At 39.0% G+C, this 23,088-nt stretch overlaps 1 protein-coding gene across 5 annotated transcripts in view; it reads left to right on the top strand.

Annotated features, from left to right (window-relative positions):
• The window catches only part of LOC135217245 (complexin-like), a 344,903-nt gene that overhangs the window by 227,300 nt on the left and 94,515 nt on the right, over nucleotides 1–23,088 (top strand). For all 5 annotated transcript variants that reach the window (XM_064252974.1, XM_064252972.1, XM_064252970.1 and 2 more), the window contains exon 3: nucleotides 22,901–23,070. In XM_064252974.1, coding sequence (XP_064109044.1) covers nucleotides 22,901–23,070 — 170 coding nt within the window. The remainder of the gene's footprint in view (nucleotides 1–22,900; nucleotides 23,071–23,088) is intronic.

The following is a 23,088-nucleotide window of genomic DNA, read 5'->3' as shown; positions in this document are numbered from 1 at the left end:
GAAAGAATTGGGTCCACGAGTGTGAGTTGGGTTCAAGCGGTTCTTTTTCCCTGACGATGTTGCAAGTCAAGGAGAAATAATCATCGCATTATTGTGGCTTGACTGTAGTTTGCACTTTGAAATTCAGTGTTTACATTTTTATTTTCACCAGAGATGAACAGGCATACAGTTTACAAACTGTGAGTGTTCTTTATAACAAAGAGAGTCGAATAGTATCCATTGCCCGTTACATCGGATATGCAAAAGTAAACAAGGGCAAGAAAACGTTCGTCGCAAAAATTAATAGTTCTGAAGCCTTTTTTTTCGTTTGCTGAACCGCATATTCACCTGAACGCACCGAGTCCAAGCCGAAAAATCTCTTTTGGAAATCATTTCACACATATTATGTTTTCCATTATCCACCCTGTACCAGAGAGAGGGTGGCTTCATTAGGTGTTAGCCGTCCAATTCTGAGCAATCATATAGCGGGATAAGCCGGCTAACCGCGCGGTCTATATTCCTAGTGTCTGACATTTGTTGACGGTTATCCATAATGTCAGGGACCAAACCCAGGGTTGCTTTACTTCGCTGATCAGGAGACCTGCGGTGTGCGTATTAATCATGAATATTATATAGTTTCAATAAAGTATTTTTCCTTGCAGAGTTGTAACAATAATAATGTTATTATTTTATTTTATTATATTATTATTATTATTATTTTATTAAAAGTAATGGCTACTTCCGCAGCATTACACTTGTAGAGATTCTTCTCTATTTTCCGAATAGCGGCTTTTTCCGTGCTACTTAGACAGGCTAGTAGAGCGCCTATGGAGGTCATGATCAAATACAGAGCCAAAATTGGTGTATATATTTGAATTTTACAGATAAACTATGATACCATAGTTATCAAAGTCATTAACGATATATATATATATGTCTCTCTCCTCTCTCTCTCTCTCTCTCACTCTCTCTCTCTCTCTTTCTTGAAGCAAGCAAGCTTTCGTCTGGAGCTGCCAGACATCCTCGGGCTGGGAAGCTGAGGGTGGACTGATCTTGAAGCGTTGTTGTTGTTGTTGTTTTTTGATTTAGCTGACCTTGTGTCAGCACGGGTCTCTTGCTCACAGAGCAGCCCGTAACTCAGGATGGTGAGAGGTGGTAATGGTAGGATATGATTCTTTATTTGGTGATAATGCGTGAGTTGATGAGTGTGATATTGAAAGAAACTTTTGATGGGTAAGGTTGTCCAACCTTTTTAAACCCTAAGGTGCCTTCAGTAGTAGGAAAAGTGCTATAGTATGAGTGTTGGCAAGTCAGAGAGGCCAACAGATGAGAAGAAGGAAGGGTTATGAGTCTGAGAAAAAGTTTGCTAGTCAGTTAGCTTGTGATGTCCACAAAACAGTTCCTTATTCCGTTCCAATTCCGAGTGGGAAGTAGTGTGTTGTTGAGCACGAGGCTGAAGGAAGCTGTGCATGAGGTGAGGTAGTGATGAAGGATGTCAGAGTCGGGCTTTCCTTTTGGATGTTGGGTGATGTAGGTTGATGTTGGCTGTCTTTGTGTCAGTCATGCACTGGGTGGATTGTTGTTATTCTGTGTTTTGTGGTTTGTATGTGAGTGGATAGGGATGGCAGGGGTTGTGAGGGGTCTTGACTGATGTCCCCGAATTCTGCTATTTAGGAGTGTTTTGCACCTACCTTGGTGGTGGGTAGGAGGCATAGGAAGCCTGTAAGCTTTGGTGTTGTTTAGGATGTGTCTTGTTATTTGAGTGACTGATTGTTGATCTCCTTCATGACTTTTGTCTTAGTTGTTGTGTTTCTGGGCAGTGTAAATAATATAAGTGTTCCAGTGGTTCTTCTGTATTTGTTTCGCAGTATTTACATGGTTTAGGGTTGTTTTCTATTTTTTGCCATGTGCATTGGTATCCGAACCTTAGACGTGTATTATTACCGCTAGTGCTCGTGTCATGTTCTTCGGTATGCTGTGTGGTTGAAGTTGTGTGGTGTCTGCATACCATTTTGCAGTCTTGGAGCCTCCGAAGATGGCTCTCCTGATTTTGCTTTCCTCCTGTGTTTTGGCAGTATGCTGCTGCTATGCTTTTTAGTTGGGTTAGTGAGAGGTTTATTTTGATGTTGACATTGTTTATGTGTAGCCCGCTTTTTGCCAGGAAATCAGCTTCCTCATTTCCTTGTATTCTTCCACATGGCTCGGGATCCAGTTGAGAGTTATTTGTTTTCTGTTTCTGCTTTGATGGAGTTTTGCCAGTGCCCATATGCTCGTTAGAGTTTGATATTTTCCTTTGCTTTGCCTTTTTGTGATGGCTTGTATTGCTCCTTTCGAGTCGGTGTGTATTGTAGTGTTGCCCAGTCTGTGTTGGGAGTCTTCTAGTGCTTTGGCGATAGCTATCAGCTCTGTCTGTAGTGTGGAGGCATTGTTCGGAGAGTCTCCAGCTTCCTTTGAGTGTTGTTGAGTAGACCCTGCTGCTGCCGCTGGGACGCTGAGGTCTACTGATCCATCTGTAAAGTATATGTTTGTGGCGGTTGTCAACTGTATTGCTTCTTGTGCTGCTTGCTTTAACTGTTGGGTGGTGCATGCTTCCTTGCTTGCTGGAAGAATTGTGTAGTTTGTGTTAAAGGGTTCTGGTTCCCAGGGTGCTGATTCTGTGTATTCACTGAAGGGGGTGTCTTCCCTGATGGCTGCGGCATGATTTTGCATGCCTACTCTTCTCAGTGTATCTAGAAGGTCTCCAGCATATGTTTTGGGGAGGGTCTAGCTCTTCATGGAGATTATGCATTTCCTGATCTCCTTTTTGAGTGGACAGTCTCTGTCATTTTTTAAGGTTTTTAGCAGGATGGATGTGTTTTTCTCTGATCTATCCTATGAGTCAGAGATTGTAGTTTTGTTTCATGTCTCAGGATGCATAGGTTGGTCCACATTGGTGCTCCTGTAATGAGTCTTAAGGCATTGTTTTGGATTACCTCAAAAACTTTTTTGTTCAGTGCTTGTGAGATTAGTGAGGACTGGTGCGGCATACTCTACTGTTGATCTTATTGTCTGTATGTAGAAAATTCTGAGGGCATGGTATTACGGCTCCCTGCCTTAGCGAGGTGATTCTTTTCATGGCGTTTTGTCTGCATTTGATCTTTTGTTTAAGTGTTTCTATTTCTTTGTGTGGTGAGAGCTGTATGTTGATGTTGACTCCTAGGTACATGAAGTTGTCTACCCATTCGATGGGTTCTCCCATGAGTTGTATTGGGTTCAGGTCTGTATTGTATTTGATTGCCATTGCCTTGGTGTTTTTGCCGGTATTTATTTTTAGTCCTAGGACAGTTGCATTTTGTTTTCAATCTGTGTTATCGCGATTTTGCATGTGTTGTGGGCTCTATGCCTGTCGTGGCTGACCAAGCACACATCATCTGCATATATGAAAATTTCAACTCCATTTGGGAAGTTTGCTGTTGGCTAATTTCTCCATTAGTATATTGAAGAGGAAGGGGTCTGAGTATTCCTCCTTGAGGTGTTCCATTTTCCAGACTGAGGAATTCGGAGGTTGCTCCTTGAAAGGTGACTCTGGCTTTGCCTGTTTTGCATGTATCTTTTGGTCCATGCTAGAAGGTTGCTTTAACCGTCTTGTTGGCTAAGGCTGCCAGGATAGCAGCTGACACTTTGCAAGTTCGTAGGCTTTTTTCTAGGTCGAGAAATACTACGATTGCTTTCTTGTTATTTATTGTGGCCATCACATCTGCTAGACATTCCTGTGTGCCTATCCCCTCTTTGTAGGCATATAAGCGGTGGTGTAAGGGCCCTGTTTTCCAGAGCAGTCTGTTTAACACCATTCTCTCTGCCGTCTTTTCTGTGCAGCTGATGAGAGAAATGGGTCTGTAGGCGTTGGGCTCCTTTGGTTTGGGAATTGGTTGTGTGTTTTGTTGGTTCCATTGTGTGGGTCTGATCTGCTCTGTGTACGTTCTGTTTATTATGTGGATGCATGCTGTCTTTGCTGCGTTTCCCATGTTTTTTAACATGCTATATGTAATCATGTCTGCTCCTGGTGCTGTGTCTGTTCCCTTTTGGATGGGCTTTGTCAAGTTCTTTCATTGTGAATGGTGTGTCCGTGTCATCAGAATTGCTGCAGGCTGTATTGATGATTCTCCATCTTCCAGGATTGAGTGCCACTTGTCTTTCTCGTGTGACTGGTGGTAGGTGAATTGATTTGGTTCTGTCTGCAAAGTGTTTGTGCTAGTCTGTTTGCTTCAGCTAGAGGGTTGGGATGGTGTGCCTGTGTTGGCCTGGTCTTTCCTGATACCTTGTTGAACCACTTGAACATCTTTGCAATGGGCGTCATTCGAGTGGTTTTCTGAGCACCATTTTAGCCAGTTTCCTGCTTAACCTCCTTAGCAGTTTGGGCTGCGTGGTTTACGACTTCTCTTAGGATCGTGTGCAACTCGTCGGTGGGGTTCCTTCTGAATATTTTCCTTATTCTGTTTACTCTTGAGTTCATTTCTTTGATTTCTAGAGTTGTAGTACCAACTGTCCTTGTGTGGGGTGCATTTGTTCTAAAGGCTTTCTTAGGCATGGAAATGTTTGCTGCGTGTGCAGGCTCTCTACAAAGTCCTGTTGGAGCGTGCATATGTTGAGGGCTGGATTTTGAATGTACTGTGTTGCCCATGTGTTCATGTGGTTTTGAAATGTTGGCCAGTTTGCTAGGTCCGGTCTCCATCCTGCCGGAGGGGGGGGGGCGGTGTGGGGGAATTTTCATTATCTTTAGTTTTGTTTCAGTAGCAAAATGGTCACTGGGTTAGAGTTGGGTGCACTCGTCCATGTGCAGTCTTCTTTCAGGTTTCCAGTTATGAAGCTTAGGTCTAGCCTGCCACCTCGTAGGTGTGTTGCTTCATTTTGTGTCATTTATATTAGTGCAACGTCCGGAAATTTCTTCCATTAGGATGTATGTGTCTGCCTGTTGCATTTGTGTGCTGTCTCGACTGTAAGCATGGGTGGTGTGCATTGAAGTCTCCTGCAAAGAAGGTGTTTTCTCTGGAGGCTGCACTGAAGAGGTTCTCTCCTTCAAGATTTTTTCATGCCCTTTGGTAAGATTGTGTATGGTGAGTGACGTGTTCGCTAGTCTTATGAGACACTTAGTGTCTCAATCCCATCACCACAGTTTATGTTTCTTATTTTTTCCGAGGGAATTGTTGTTTTTATTAGGGTGATCAGCCCTCTATTTGAATCTGTATGTGGAGTTTTATAAACTGTGTATCCTTTGAATGTGAAGTTGTTGTTTTCCCTAATTAGTGTTTCCTGCAGCAGGATGACGTCGTGTCTTTCTGAGAGTACTCTTGATTGTAGTATGGCATATTTTGTGTTGGCACTGTTTATGTTCCATTGTAATATTTTTTAGACTGGTGTATGATGAAATGTCTTCAGTGTTTTGGGGCGTGTTTGGTGTTGATTGTTTCCTTCCATCTTATAAGGTGTTCAGTGCTACAATCGTTTTCCTGAGGTCAGCTGTTAGGTTTAGGTTTGGAAACAATTGTTGAAAAATTACCCTCACAATTTTCTCTATTTCCCTCCTAAAGTCGTCTTTACTGAGGCGGTAGGTGGGTTTCTCTGGTGACTGCTCTACGGTGTTGTGCTGACTTTCGCACTGGTACTACGTCACGGGTGGGAGGATTTGTTGGGGGTGGGGGGTGTGTTCATGTGATTGGGTGGGGTGGGAAGTAGGGGGGTGTTTTTTCCGATTTGTTTATGTGGAGTAGAAGGACATGGGGTTTGAGGCAGGTGTGGGTGTGTTGTTTGTGTCTTGGTTTTGTGTCTGTCTGGGGTCTCTGTGGTATGTGTTTCGTTGTTGGTCTTGTGGTTGTTGTGTAGGTGGATTGCGTCTCTGATGTGGGGGGGTTTCTGCTGCCTGTATCTGGGTTCTTGGTGTCTGTGTTGCTGTGGTTGTTGTTGCTGTAGTGGAGGTGGGTTGTATTCCGTTGGTTGCTGAGGATGTGATGTTTGTTGTGGGTGTTGTTGTTGTGTGGGTGGGTTTTTTGTTGTGGTAGGTGTTGAGGGTATGATGTGTGTTGGTGGGGTGGTTTGTGTTGCTGTTGCACGTTCTGGTGGTGGTCTGGGGTTCTGGCCTTTCATTCGCCAAATCCTCTTAATCTTTCCGGACAGCCTTTATGCCAGGCGTGATGCTGCCCTTTACAATTCGGGCATTTTGCTGTCGTCCTCTCTTTCCTTTTGTAACGATCTAAGCACTCTTGTGTTGGGTGTTTGCCGCTACAAATCCCACAAATGTGTTTGTAGCCGCATTCACGTTGATGGTGTCCAAATCTTTGACACCTAAAGCACCTTAGTGGTTCAGGGGTGAATTCTTCAGTGGGGAAGATTCCCCATATTGGTATGTTCACTTCAGCAGGCCTTTCCCCTTGGAAAGTCACAAGAACCTTTCTTGTTGGTTCTCCTGCTTTGTTTTGGTGCACCGGGTGGCGTCTACAACAAAGGAGAGGTCTTTTATGGGGTCGATTGGGAGGTTTACTGGGTATTTGCATATGAGTCCTTTCCTAATTCTGTCGTTTGGGTCCAGTGCCTTGCAATGTCCGTCCTTCTTGAGTACTTCTTCGGCATGTTTGTCTTTAGGTATCAGAATGAATTGTCCTGTTCGGGTTGGTCCGTGCCTGGAAAACGATGTCCTTGTGTCTGTCTTCAATGGCTTTTATTGTGGTGTAGGCTGTTCTCCAGGTTTTTGTATTGGTTTGAATGTCAGTCGTGGGAATTCGGTGTCTGATTGCAAGTTAAAAGTGTCCGTGTTTTGTGTTGATTTCTTCGTGTTTTTCTTACTGCGTACAAGTGTGAAGCCATCATTGTCCTGTTGAAAGGTCGTCTTTCCGTGTCAGAGCAGTCTAGGGAGAGGAGCTGTTGGTTGGGATGTTCTTTTGAGTGTGCAGGAGAGTTATCAGGGGGAGAGGAAATCCGTGGTCGTTGTGTCACGTGTTCGTCCGAGGGGGAGTTGGTACCTGATCTATTTCGTCTTCTAGTCGGTGTCATGGCTGTGATGGGGTGGGGGCTGAGGAGTCGTCATGGATGATGTGATCTTGTGATATGATAGAGGTTGAAGTTCCATGTCTATGAAGGATATTGAAGTGATTTTATTTATGAGGGGGTGAGTGAATAAGTGGTTGGTTGTGTTTATGTCGCCTGAAGGGCTTGGATATTTGTTTAAGTTATCTTGGAATCTGGCTTATGGAAGGCGCCAGCCTATGGTTTCCTGTGCTACTTGCAATATAGTATTGCGACAGTAGGAAGATTTGTCTCTGTTTGGGTCTTGCTTCTGTTGGAGTTTTTAGACCTCAAGGGCTACCAAATGTTTCACAAGAGAGACGGTGTTAATAAGAGTTTAAAGTTTTTGAGAAAAGGAGGAGTGATTTTAAGTTTTTCAAAATTGCTTATAAGAGTGAGAGAGCTCTCTCAATCTTATTCTCCCTTGCTGGCGCGCCAACAGTGCTGAATTCACTGTTGAATACAGCACCGACGATCGGCTTCCCCTTCCTCGACGTCCTTGTGAGTAAGACGAAGACCGGCCTCCGTACTTCCGTCTACACAAACCAACCAACCTAGGACTTTGCCTCAATGGTGACAGCGAGTGCCCCGCCAGATTCAAAAGCACGACCGTCAAGGCCTTCGTCATGAGAGCCCTCTCCACTGCTCGACCTGGCAGGACACTCATCAGGAACTCGACCGCGCCTCCCAAGTACTCGTAAATAACGGGTATTCAAATAAATTAATAAGCAGAGAAGTCCGTACAGCCCTGGAGAAATGGTACGGTAGTGAGAGCCCGCAACCACGCCCCCAGGATAATATCAAGCTTGTATTATAAAGCCTTCATGACTCACATTACCGTGAAGAAGAGGACTCATCATTCAAGAAAATTATTTCTGAAAAATGTATCCCCGAACCGACGACACCAAAAATAAATACGACCTAATTATCTACTACCAGAATCGGAGACGCGCGACCTAATTATGAAAATAACCCCTCTCCACAGGTACGAGACCCCCTGAAGCAGACGCATGTGGTGTACCAGTATACATGCCCAGTCCGCGGTTGCAGCGGCGCCTACGTTGGTATGACTACCATGCGCCTGTCGAAGAGACTCTCGTGCCACGCCAAGAGGGGGCTATCAAAAAATCACGCACGCACCAAACATCAAGAGGCCATCTCCCTGGATGTGATCATCAAAACACGAAGATCATCGGGAAGGCCCCTGATGCCGTCGGTTACGCCTGCTGGAGGCGCTTCTCATCCAGCAAGTAAGACCTACACTAATACGACGCAGGAAGAATTTTTTTCTCCTCCCTACGAGTATGAGAGACCTGCCACCAACAATGACACCACCGCACGACAACTCCACGAAGACGACGCCCCCGAACGAGATACTCCCGCAGCCAATCATAATCAAGTTAGCCGTGACGTCCCGCAGCATAGCGAAAACGCCCATCGACGTAACCGCGCCGCTAAGGAGGTCTAGGCGGCTGCAGGACTTACAGTATCGAAACCATCAACGCATGGAAAGTGGCTTGAGACCCCCGGTTCAAGCCACCATGAAAACGAAGCCCACCTAACCGCCACCAGCCAATAGTAGATCAGCATGGGGCGGTTCCCCTGCTGTCAACTCCAATATAAACGAGGACGGACACCGCTTCAAGATCAGTCCACCCTCAGCTTCCAGCCCGAGGATGTCTGGCAGCTCCAGACGAAAGCTTGCTTGCTCAAGAAAGAGAGAAGAGAGAGAGAGAGAGAGAGACATATATATATATATCGTTAATGACTTTGATAACTATGGTATCATAGTTTATCTGTAAATTCAAAATATATACACCAATTTTGGCTCTGTATTTGATCAATGACCTCCATAGGCGCTCTACTAGCCTGTCTAAGTAGCACGGAAAAGCCGCTATTCGGAAAATGAGAAGAATCTCTACAATGTAATGCTGCTGAAGTAGCCATTACTTTTAATAAAGTATGCTTGAGAGAGGGTCTGCTTCCTAAGTATATTATTATTATTATTATTATTTTATATTTTGTCAATGGAAACCTTTTCGTACTTAGGTAAGGAGTCTGTATATATATATATATATATAATATATAATATATATATATATATATATATATATCTATATATATAGATATATATATATTATAAATAATATATATATATATATAATTATTTATATATAATATATATTTATATAAATTCCTAAATCACACTGGGATCGAACTCAGGCCTCTTAAATAAAAATATATATATATATATATATATATATATATATATATATATATATATATATATATATTTATATATATATATCATATATATATATATATATTATATATATATATATATATATAAAAATCAGTCGTGCTAATGATATGTCACCTCTCAATTACCCTAGGCACAGAGAAATTGTCTTTAACCATCAGTTTTTTATATGCCGACTTCTGTAGACTGTCGTTTTTTCGTTATGTTCCCACTTCATATTTCAGCATTATTTCCTTGAGTCTCGAAGTACTCTCTCTTTTTTTTCGCTAATGACGAATGTATTTCGTATCGTCTTCAAACTTAGACTTTTGTCTTCGAGAGAAAGTAATCTGGTTGCTCCAGACAAGAAGAGACTGCATTTTATAAGATTCCCAGCCTCTTTCCAAAATAAAGCCACACTGATGTTACTACACCCGTATCAAAAAAAAAAAAAAAAAATTATATATATACTATTATATATATATATATATATATATATATATATGTATATGTATATATATATATATATATATATATATATATATATATATGTAGTATATATATATATATATATATATATACATATACATACATATATATATATATATATATAATTTTTTTTTTTTTGATACGGGTGATATATATGATGTATATATGATATATATATATATATATATATATATTATATATATATATATATATATATATATTGTGTTTATATGTTGTCTGAGTAAAATATCACATTTATTTTTCTCTCCCTCTCTTACCCCCCGCCCCAACCCCTCTATATTCTATAGATGGGTGAACCAAAAGTAGGTGGAACAGGGATTGTATTTGGGTTATATACTGTAACGATGGTGTTTATTATAGCTTGTATATATGGCGTTTCTGTTACGTTATGTTGTATTCAATTTTATAACTAAATTTATTAAAATTGGAAATTTTTTTCTTTTCACATAACCTATAATGTCAAATAATTTAATATAACTGTATATGCAATCTCAAATTGTATATTATCGTCTACTGTCCACTACGTTTTGGTTAAAACCTTCCTTATATATATTTATAAATTCCTGACTCACATCTGGATAGATCCCCGGTCTTCCAAATGAGAGGCAAAGACGTTACTAATTGACCCATACAGATCATAAAAGAAGTTGGAACCTACAGCCTACTTCTGTACCTGAGGCTTTTCCCGGGCAGGCTGCCGCCTAACATACCTACCAGTCACGTTCGATCCCGACCTGAGTCATAAAATTTATTTATGTGAAACACGTGCTTGTGTTCATTTGTGATATATATATATATATATATACATATATATATATTATATATGTATAATGTATGATATATATATGTGTGTGTGTGTGTGTGTATAATATTTTTTCCACCTTAAACCAGCCTTAATAAGGCACAGTTCTCTATAAGTCTTTATTGCTGTTGTTGCTACGTCCACTGAACTACGGCACCCTCATATAGATACGTAACAAATGTATATGCAAATGCTCAACAAATATGTATGTGTATATATATATATATATATATATATATATATTATATATATATATATGCGTGTGTGTGTGTCTGTGTATATATAAATATGTATACTCATAAGTATGCAAAAGTAGTTCAAATATGTACTGGGTACTGGGGAAACGGAATTTGAAGTGAAGAGTCCGCTTCCTAATTTTGACACAGGTGGTCTTACTTAAACATTTTATAATATATATATATATATATATAGATATATATATATATATTTATATTATATAATATATATATATATATATTAGCCATTGAGGCTTTGTGGTGACAAGTGTATCAACCAAAAGTGTGAGGAGTCCAAACGTTCAATAAGAGGTACTTTAAGCTATGAAATATTCTTATTATACAGATAACACGCATATAATATTTACATACTTATATTTCCAATCACATATATATATATATATATATATATATATATATTCTTATATATATATATATTATATATATATACAATCATGTATGTGTATTAGATATAGGTATGTATATACTATGTACGTGTGTATTTGTACAATAAGAATATTCCATAGCTTAAAGTACCTCTTACTGAACGTTTGGATTCCTCACACTTTTGGTTGATACACTTGTCACCACAAAGCCTCAAAGGCGAACGACGAAGCACGTGTAGTATCCATGACATCGGTGGAAGGACTCGGACCCACACGCGATGTGTCAGAGTGAGCGACCTTTAACCGCTCGATCACTTGTGGTCGATCATCTTGAATGACGACCCGTGCATTTTGGGCTGAAGATGACCAAGATTAATCATTACTTCCAAGTGTATTTTCATCGTCGATGTATATTGTGATCAATAAGTCTAGAAATGCAACTCTTTTTCAGGTCTAGGGACAATTACCTTTAAACAATGCTACCAATATGACGAAATGTGAATTATAATGTCGACGTTTTTTCCTGAGGTTAACATATACTAGATATATTAACAGCTCCTTAGATAAAAACATTATAAACAAAATAAATGAAAGCTATTGCTTCATCGAACCTGAAATTCTACAAAATGCTTTATAAACTACAACAAAGTACAGTAGCACTACGTTGAATAAAATTAGCGACAAATTCAGATTTATTTATTGTTTTATAACTTGTTTTATTTAGCGAGAAGTCTCCGTTTCGTTGTCTCATTTCCCGATTCGATACTATTCGAGGAGTTGAAAGAAAAGCCAGGATAAAATATGTCTTCGAAACGTGAATATACCCCCGGATTGAGACTTAGAATTAATTACAGTAAATTCGTCTTGTTTTAATTTTTTAGGTTAGTTGAGTACAAAGGTTATGTATCTTTACTGAATATTTCAAAACAGTTCTGCGTCAATCAAAGTCGAGGCTAGAATGACTTCTTTAACCTTGATATATTCTGTTTTGCTGACGCTCCATGTTGTAGATATCAGACTGTTTCCCAAAGATATTCACATATAGCTAATTCGGCTATAAATAATGTCTTCAGACATACTTGAAGTTGCAGAGAATTCTCTTTAAGTATCGCATGACTCTTTATCCAAAATGTTTGGGAAACTTTTTTTTTTTTGCCTTGTAACGTGGAGGCCTGTCGGACAAACTCTTAGCCATCGTCTTACCGTATTCTCAGTAAGCTCTTGATGGCAGATTCTCCTAATACTGTGCTTTTGGAGAAATCCTGCAGAGTTCCCTCTCCCTCCTTCATATTACTTTCGCTTCATCGGTGACCTCTTCCAAGTAGTTCCAGTTCTTCCTCCTTCAATATGCAGATGATTCTTCCCTTCGTGGGACACCTTGCTTTCCTATCGTCTCTTTAGTAATATGATCTCATTCTCCCTTACCCCGCTGTGATACTCTGAATGTGACGTTTATAAAGCTTCTTAGCTCATTGTACAATGCTAGAGTCGTTTCTGTTCCCCGGGAAGATTTTCTGCATATATAGTATACCTGTAGTTTTCATTCAAATACTGGTGAAAAATGAATGCTTCAACCCTAAATGTAAGCATTTCTATGTGGTTTTAAGCATCATAATACTTTACTAGACAGTGCTTTCACACTGTAAAGATTATTATCCTATACCATGCTCTCCATGCATTATTTTATTGCCGAGTTTCAGTGAAATATCTCGTACCAGAAACTTGGCCTTACTTCCCCAGGATTACGCTCTATAGTTTCTTATACTGCCTGCTCTTTCTTTCTTCAGATTAGATTTTTTGCATTCCTGCAAATACTGTGAAGTGGTTTTAGACCGAAGACTTTGTCTGTTTTCTCAGTTTGTGAATGTGGAACCTTTTTCTCTTATGTGTTTTCATCATCATTTAACTTGCCGATCTAAGAGGCAGGTATACCGTCACAGAATAATGAAGAGCCATTTTCAGTATCCCTCATAACCTTTATTTGAAAAGCTAATTTGATTCATGTCTCTTCACCTTATAAAAATTATAAGAAGTGTAAATACTACTGTGCCATTTCTACGAAAAGCCTTTGCATGAAATACATATTCTTCGTCGCCTACTGATAAACATAAAATGAGCAATAATAATAGCATCGTGTTAAATATGCAAATGGATACAGCATCTAATGAATATCATTTGGCTATAATATTCATCGCGTTCGTTCCTCACGTGCCAAAAGCCTAGCTGAGCAATCTATCCGTTCTCTGAGCTCTTAGGCCCGTCATTGATTTATTCGTTAGAACAAGTTATCTGTCTTGGTTCTAATGAATAAATGAGTTACTGCTATCTTCTCTCGCATCTGTATAAATTGCCAGCATCGTTTGGGCAAACATATTGCCCATTCCCCTCGGCTCCTGAAACAAGACCTTCAAGATACATTCGCTCAGTGGGAAAGTACAGTTAAACTTTTACCATTCAACTGCATTTTTTTAACATCTTCAACAGTTGTCGTGTAGACCGATTGTATTGTAGCATAAGTATGTACACATACATACATACATATATACATGTGTGTGTAAAAAAATGTTTAATATCGAATTCACTCTACAGGTATCTGGAAAATAAGACCCGAGTGGAATGATAAGGAATAAACGCTTCTGCCCCGGCCAGGATTCTAATCTGGGCCTTTAGTTTAGCAACGACACAAGTCGCCTTTGACCATTCGGTTGTTGAGAGAGATAATAGTTAAATATCGACTCTGCTGCGCTTATTCCTTTCTAATTCTGCTTCTGATAACAGCCATCTCAACCATGATGGTTGATTCGTAAGTCTGTAACACTTGGCTAATTATGAATTTTGGTCACTCATACACGTTTGATGTTCTTTTTTCTTTACAAATATAAGCCACCAATATCGGTTAATATCATCTATCTCTTGATAGCCGAGTGGTAAAAGTCGACTGTTTATGGATGTATTTGAAAACCCAGGTTGGAATCCTGATAGGCCAGCTGCAATTATTAGTTATATAATTCACTTCCTGTGTAAGTTATTCCCAAGGTACAGTGAATTCGATATTAAACGATATTTTTGTCCAAAATTTGTGACCATGAAAAATTCACACATGTATGAGTGACAAATATTCTTGAATATAAAAATATTACATGTATGTATGTACGTGTATATATATATATATATATATATATATATATTATATATATATGTGTGTGTGTGTGTGTGTGTGTGTGCGCGCGCGTATATATATATATATATATAATACTATATATACATATATATATATATATATATATATATATATATATATATATATGCGTATTTATATTTTGTGTGTGCACATAGTAAGAAACTTAACAAATTATTTTTAATGTTACCTCGTTGGTATTTCCCGGAAACTTTCCTTGGTCAATAGGGAGCTGACCAAAGTGCCACCTAATTGTACCAAACTGTCTTTTGCATACACTGCAAAGAAAAGCAGCGATACAAAAAATACCGTATAAACCTATAGATACTCATTGGAACTTCGTATATCTCGTCGTTAATGCTCGCCATCTGTACACAGAATTGCACAGGCCACTGTTTATTTTCTTACGAATTAGTGAGAAAATTATATCAAAGAAGATCACTTCATAGGAAATCAAAATCGGCGTTACTTCCGTAGCAGCGTTAATAGCCTTTGTAAGCTACATCCTTAGCATCGCAGAGTAAAATTTGAAAAATCAAAGGATTGAAGTGCAGAACTTCTTCATTGTCAGGTGGACTTTGCAGCTTGCGAGGCATTTACTTTAGAATTCGTCCATTCCGAACGTCAGTCAAAATACTTGTCATTAAGGCTGAATCACAGTTAAGTTGCCATTACTTCACCTTGCAATGGCACATGCAGATGATTCTTCATGAGCACCTTCCGTTTTGTTATTGCAGCTTTCTCATTTTGCCGATGTGGGACATATCTCACTATTAATATGAAGGCGGCTTGAATACTCATTTTCGTCTAAACCTGCACTAGTTACAATATTCTGCTACTGAGTAATATTGCTCAACGGAAAAAGCGTCATCCTGGATTTTTGTTGCACATCTGGGAGTGATTAGATTCCTTTGATATTCAAGAAATTTTTCTAAAGATATAAAGACCCATTGTTGCTGGTTCCATAAGACCGCCATTAACATCACCATTTCAGTTTTGCTTCTTTATTTTACTTGGGGTACATCGCTTGTGTCATGTTTGATTACTACAAATAGATGGTTCTTATCATTAAATATAATACCATTTAGGAATGAAACAGACTAGAGTATTTTGACAACAATAATTATCACGAACAATTCCACAATGTAGACAAACGAATTGAGATGAATGGTCTTCATATTGCAGTCCTTTGATCCAACTGGGTCAAGAGAATTTACTCAAGCTTAAATGAGTTTCACAGTTGGGTATTGAGACGTTTTTCCGTTGCATATCACCCCCCCCGAACAAAGAACAGTCTTCAAAGGAAACTCTTCCCTCTTTGAAGTCGTTATCTCATTCGTTCCGGTGCCTTCCCTTTCAAGATGATTATCTTCCCTAACCTGTTCACGTATTTGCTGTGTAAGTCTTTAACTCGTTTATTCCTTTGTTGTATTTAGTAATATTTATGTGCCAAAAGGTATTACTTATATCGTTTCATGATTGTATTCTCAAGGATAACGAATGCGTAAATACTAGTAATTACTATAAATATACACAACGAAGAGAATTGCAAAGCTCTCTTGTAATAAGGAAGAGTTAAGAAAAATGGATCATGCAGTTTTTCACACGTATCTGTGTTATAAGAGGTTAGCGAAATCTGCTTTTTCACCCATTAAATTAAGGATTTAAGCGTAAGTCGTCCTTCCTAAAGCTGAGAATTGATAAGTTTCATGACCTGAAAGTATTTGGAATCAATAATATGAGCAATCATCATTAATCATTAATAGGTCAATTTCTAGAGAAATTGGTCTTCCAGGTTCATTAGCTTCCACACTAATTACCTCTGTTTTTCATGAAACGGTGCTTTGAACCTATTTGTTTTCTTATAATAGTTACTAAATTCATTGTAACTCAACTCATTTACCCACGGTCTTTTACATTTATTTACTATATACTTTACTTACTGTCTTCTCTTTACCAAAATAAAAAAAAAATGTTTTTACTGAAGGTAATGCTACTGGTGCTTTGTAGCTGATTTTCATGATTCATTGAACACTGTAATCCTGCTCATAAATTGCAAGAGAAACAATGCACAAGCGCTGTGGGCCGAGTTTCACTTCCAACTGACGGAAGATTTTCGACACTCCGGTAATAACGATCAAATACCTTCAACCTTAGCATTGCTTCAAATCCAAACTGACCAGCACGGTGTTGGGACGCCTTGGCGGTGGTTGGGACCAGCTGCACAGATAAAGGTATTCTGGAACTTGGACCAATGGCTGAACAGCCACAGCTGATCGATGAAAATTCCTCAGCTTTACTGCACGAGCACAAAAAATGTTTGGCAGCCTAAATAATCAACCAAGGGCTGCGGCTGATGCAATTTTGGCTTCAGCAAACAGCAACGACAACAGACGCCCAAAATGCTTTTTCGTCGATGGACCTGGGGACACTGGGAAGACCTACCTACTCTATGAAACCAAATATACATGTTTCGTGTCCGTAACAAGAAAGTCATGTCGGCGGCATTCACTGGATAGCGGCTATTCTTTTGCCCCGCGACCATAGACTTATCACAATACATTCAGCTCCCACTTGACTTCTGTCATGACTCCTCCTGGCCAATGGCGTCATCTGACATGTTGGACATTCTCGGTCGGGTTTTGCGTGACCTGATGAAGCTAAAGACCCTAATTGGTGGCAAAGTAATGGTGCTTGGCGGTGACTACAGGCAGGTCTTGCCAGGCGCACAGCAAGTCATCAGACTGTAAAATATTAGAAAATGCATCAAAAGCAGCCACATATTCCAGCACTTTCCAAGGTTACCTCGAGCTCAACGAGAGGAAACTGCGTTTGCTCAATGGTTGTTGCAACTTGGTAACGGTACGCTGCCAAGACTGAATTTTCGGTTGTTTTACCCCAGCAATGTGTGTACCTTGGAGGAATAATAGTTATTATTGCTCAAGGTGTGTGCGAACGTAATTGACAAGCTTTATTGACAGTCCTTCACTTCGGGCGGTGTGACCATACATCAAAAAGTTCTGTTTTGTCCAGTCAACGAGGATGTACGTTTAAGTAATGAGGAAATCTTGGACACGTTGCTCAGCAACAAGGTATTGCTTCGTAGCGTAGATTATATTGGGCGGTGGAAGGAGCGGATGTCACAATACAACAGCAAATGTACCCACTAGAATTCTTGAACACGGATAACTAGGCTAGGCTGGGCTGCCTCCTCCTCCCCTGCACTGAACTTGAAGAAATGTGCAGTTGTTACGCTTAATCGCAATCTGTACTTGGCCAAGGGCCCTTGCACAGGCACTAGACAGGTGGTAATGGATATCAAACCAAGAGTGCTGCAAGTCAAAATTATTACAGGAACTCTCAAGAGGCACAACCCACTTGCTCTCCCGTATCACGCTCAGTACTAAAGACGACGTCAATGTGCCATTCGATCTTTGTCGCAGAAAGTTTCCAGTGAAATCAGCGTATGCCATGACCATCAACAAAGCTTAAGGACAAACGTCTTCACACACGGCCAGTTATATGTCACCTGCTCTCGCGTTCGTTCGATTCACTTCATGTTCAGGTTTTTGAGAACTCCCGGCAAAAGAAAACTGGAGACCATACGGTACCTGACCACATCGTTTTTAAAGAGGTTCTGTAGATATTTCATTTTGATTTGGCCATCTATATGTGTGTGTGTGTGTGTGTGTGTGTGTGTTCCTTGCTTTGAATTTTCCATGTTTTATGATGAAATGAAATGTGTTGAGATTGAGATTTGTGAGTGGAATATTTTTTTCAAAAACTCTTTCAAAAAAATATCTTCCCCGCGAGCGAACCGCGAGCGTTTATTAGTTCAAGTTTCATTTACCACTTCATACCTCATAAAACTTTTAAAATCTTTTCCTGTTAGTCTCTTCACGTTCAGTAGTCTGTCGCTACCTCATATTACCTAAAAATAACTCTCCACCTTTCTATATTTATGTTCTGGTTACTTTGTCCTGCCGTTTTGTCCTTCTTTTTATTACGAAAAAGGCTAAGCTTTAGATGGTAAGTTTATGAAATGGAAAATCAAGTAGGGATTTTTTGTTTTTTTCAGGAAAGACAGCTTTATTCGCCCAAAAATAAAATTCATCTCCATGGTGATGAAAGTTATCTTTGTTTGAAGAAAGCTGTCTTTTCTAAAATTAAAATTCCTATTTAATTTTTCACTTCTTAAACATAGCAACTCAAGCTTAGCCTCTCTCTCTCTCTTTCTCTCTCTAGTCTTTTTCTTTTCCCACCGTGAAGCTTAATGACCATATTATCAACCCTTCAAGAAGAAGTTTAGATGCGAGAAATATATCAGTACGTAGCCTCCCTCGGGATATTTTCGTATTAATGAGGCCCTTACCTCCTATCTCCCCTCTTTATCACCCTCTTACCCTTCATGTGATCTACTTAGTGGGAATTCTGGTAGATAAATGGCGGGGCATGGGAATGGGTAAAGTGTCGCTTTATCCCTCATAATATTTCTAAGAGGACTATCTATCCTAATTTCGCCTCCATTCTCAGATATTACATTTTGCCAAGACGTTAAATTCTTCATTGCAACTACTTATTCCATAAATGAGACATCATTACTGATATACATCTATAAAAAATGTGTATAAGAAGTCCCATTGCAGAGAAAAACTTGTTCATGTTTTTCATCAGCAATGGAAGGAGAAACTAATCGCCATCTGTAGGCTAAGTGAAATCAAAACGGTCAGGCCTACAAAGGGAAAAGGCGTTTTCCTTGACACTTGCATTTGAACTTTTACTTTAACTGTAAATAATGTAATAAGTGAAATTTTCCATGAGCGCGTTTTATACTTTCATTTTTTTTTTTTTTTTTTTTTTTTTTTTTTTTTTTTTTTTTTTTTTTTTTTTTTTTTAGCAGCACAATAAAAAGAATAATACACTCCGCAAAGCCTCCACGCGAACTGTTTTTGTTTGTATTTTTTTATGCGATAAATAATATAAATTTGGGGTGATATGTATGATTGTTCACGAAGTCTCTTCGTAGTTCTCTCTTCATAGTCCAGAATGTGAAATCGTTACCAAAAGAAAATATTGTAGCCGCCAACTGCTTTTGAAGATCGCTTGGAATTCTTTTTTTTTTTTTTCATCTTGTCTTAACCTCCAGCGTAATATTGAAAACGGGAACCAAGATTTGCTTCTAGCAATATAGAGAATCCTCCTTTACTGCAGTGTGCACGTGTATGTGTATATGTTTAAGTGAGAGAGAGAGAGAGAGAGAGAGAGAGCATGAAGTGTGGAGCTTCACAACCGGCGCCTTCCTTCCAGCTCAGTGGTCTACACACAGGAGACAGATTACTCTCCAAGAGACTCGGTTACACTCGGTATATCACTCGTCCGGAAAGATTTCTTATTAATATTTCTTAGCCTCGTCTTTTAGGTTTCGTTCGGTTTTGCCACCATTCTCATTTATAAAAATTGACGGTTTCCGAATCTTTGGAACATCAAGATAAATTTTGTTTCAAGTATTCTGGTACGAGTTTATTTCATGTTATTTTTGCAGCTACCGTTCTATAATGGAATAATTAATTTTCCATTAAGTCAGTAGATGTGTGCTGGGAAACTTTCGACCAATAGATAAACGCGAACACCAGACTCTGTCACACAGACTCGCCTCGTTCTCTTCATGAAACCATTAGACCGAAGCAAATTCAATTGGTTTGATACCGAAAATAGTTTGTGATATTTCGAAATAGCCGTGTGTGTCATTATTGGTTCCGCTGCTGTCCTTCGTTAGTTAGTTTAGCACTGCCAAGCGCTGTATGTATTCTTTGGTAGAAGGGAAAGGTCCAGATAAATGCCGTCAAAATCTGTCGTTACCGAAATAGGTCACCGGAAACTAGGAGAAAATTGAATCGCTGATGTGCCGCCAGGAAATTCCATTGGCGCGATTTCCTCCCTGTAAACAGGACGACGAATCAGTTCGGTTATTGAATGGCGACTGTCTTTTATTACGAAAGTTGCTTACTACTTGCGTAGCTGACGTCAATGTTTCAGCGTAATTTAGGATGTTTTGAAATGTTTGAGAGTTACATAATCTTCGAAGTGCTCGAAAATACGGATTTTGATGTTTTTCATTGTTATGTTTTTTTATATCCACTAGTTAACAATACCAGAGGATTTATGCCATGAATAAGTCACTTTTATTGCACAAAATGCGTAGTAACTGCTTATTGTCCTCTTAAAAATGGATCATTTGATTTTTAATCTAGATTTTAAATGAAATGTTTTTCAAATGTGATTATTCAAGGGGGTCGCTTTTATATGATTGTTAGGAAAATGTGAATATGTATATTTTATCAAGTCTTTTGAAATCCAAAGTGACTCGTCTCGTCTTTAGGAAAGCCTGGCCAGCTTTAAACTTTTTAATGTATTCATAAACTTCGTAATATGATAATGTGGATTAAACTACATATTCATAAGACGGAACGCCAGCGATTTTCATGGAAGGCTCTGAGGTGCAGAAGGACTCAGTTTTTGCATGTTTTTATTATTATTATTTTTATATTATTGTTATTAATGACTTCCGTTGCTGTTGTTATTTGTGTTGGTTGGTTGGTTGATTTAAGATCCTACCGTCCTCTGGAGACGATTTCGTGCTCTTCGTTTCTTCTACCGACTTCCACAGACCTTCGTTTTGTCTCTGGAGATTTGATTTCCACAGCGTGAAAGCCTTACTTGCAACTTGGTAGAGCATTCAGACTTTTACTTTATCGAGTGATAGAGTACGTAGTTTTATTTACTCAAGTCCATGGCTTATTTAATTAATAAAATTCACTTACGTTCATAAATTTAATTCGATAATAATAATAAAGGTAACCCATAGTGACTCCATCAGCAAATAGACTAGAGACAGTTCTGTCAGTGTAAATTAAATGCTTGAGCTATTCGAGACTCCTGACCAAGCTTGTTTGAGCGTCACATGCTCTGTGTTCTCCCGCCGTCGGTCCTTGTATTATATCTAGTTAAGAGTGGCCCGTATTGTTCAAATGATAAACATTACCCAACAACTGAAATCCCCTTTGATTATTCTAATGTGGATATACCACTGCACTTTTAATATGCAATAATATATGGTTTTTGTTTGGTCGTAAAATCCTCGTATTCTAATATTCCTTTTCGTTGTGTTTAAACAGTCTTTTTTTTGTTTTTTGGTGTCTGTTTTTATGGGTACATTAATTATACCTTTGTTTATTTATTGTGCGTGGAGTATCGATACAAAGGGAGATTAAAGCAGACATTCAATATTGTTGATGTTCGTATAAATTGATGCGCTTATATTGAGAATCTCCCTAAATCATTTGAGTGGTACTGAAGTATTCAGTATTCAGAAATAAAACTGACGTCAAGAAGGTTTCGAAAGACTGCTGAACGTTAAATCGTGCAATAAATAAAAGATCACTGACGCTGACAATTCAAATTATGCGTATTTGTATCTTATCCAAAAGCGTTCAACAGTCCTTCATGTCAATTAGTTCTTCTTAATGGAGTGGAGAATTCCCAACGATAAATGATCGAAGGAAATCTGCGGGTGAAAATGCATTCGTTTTACGAATAACTGTAAGGTAAACTATTTTCTCTCCATGAGATAATAAAATAGATTTCGTTATCAAAAACCGAAGCGTTATCCTTCCCCGAAAAAAAAAATCTATTTCACAGCTCTTAATCTCGGCAGGAAACCTCAGCAAATAATATTTTAAAAAGTGAATAATATTCTATTGATAAAAATTGTGAAATTCAAAATCATCCTGTAATGATGCATTTTATCATTAAAATCTAGAATTTTATGGAACATCAAACTCTGAAGGTAAATTATGTCTAAATTATGTCTCTAATGAACACGCCAGGTAATAACTGCCTTGGGCTATTCGCCTTGATGGTACTCTCAGGAAACTACAAAATGAAGGTGGACAGAAGCTTTAAACCCTGGCTAGAAAAAGAAGCATCAGTACCTTGTGAATAATCTACTTTTTCTCTGTTCTTTTCTTTTCCCACAATATTTATGATAATAATAATACTTCAAATTTACTTTAGTTAGCATTTTGCAACTTAAGACTAGAACACCAAAGAAAAAATGCCAGGGAACAACGAATTGTGCTTAAGGAAAATGGAATGGGTAACAACAGCTTATGAGCTGCTAATTCATAAGAAAAAAAAATCATATACCGCGCTGGAAACTCGATAGTTACGGAGATAATGCTTACTGAGCAGAAACAGGTTTTTAAAAACATGTTTCTAGTTGGCTTACCATAAATTGCATGGCTAGACTCTCTCTCTCTCTCTCTCTCTCTCTCTCTCTCTCTCTCTCTCTCTCTCTCTCTCTCCTGTTATAAAGATGAACCCTGTAATTTAAATGAACCCACTTCACCGTACATAAATTATGTCATAACAACAACCCAACAGTAGCTAGTTTTCCATAAAACACACTCGCACACATTAATATCACTAAATGAGAATCCTACTGTGGAAGACTCACAGGCGTTTCTTGTGTTTCAGGCCAGTTACCCGGCGGTGGTGACGGTGGTGATGAAGGTGATAAGGAGAAGGAGGAGGAGGCCGAGCGCGAGCGGTTGGAGGCAATCCGGGAGGCGGAGGACAGACGCAAGGAGAAGCACAGGAAGTTGGAGGAAGAGCGAGAAGGCATGAGGCAGGGCATCCGAGATAAGGTAAGGCGCCATTTTCGC

Source organism: Macrobrachium nipponense, chromosome 7 (assembly GCF_015104395.2).
Source record: "Macrobrachium nipponense isolate FS-2020 chromosome 7, ASM1510439v2, whole genome shotgun sequence".
In the NCBI taxonomy this organism is placed as follows: Eukaryota; Metazoa; Arthropoda; class Malacostraca; order Decapoda; family Palaemonidae; genus Macrobrachium; species Macrobrachium nipponense.
This window is presented reverse-complemented; position numbering and strand designations above follow the sequence as displayed.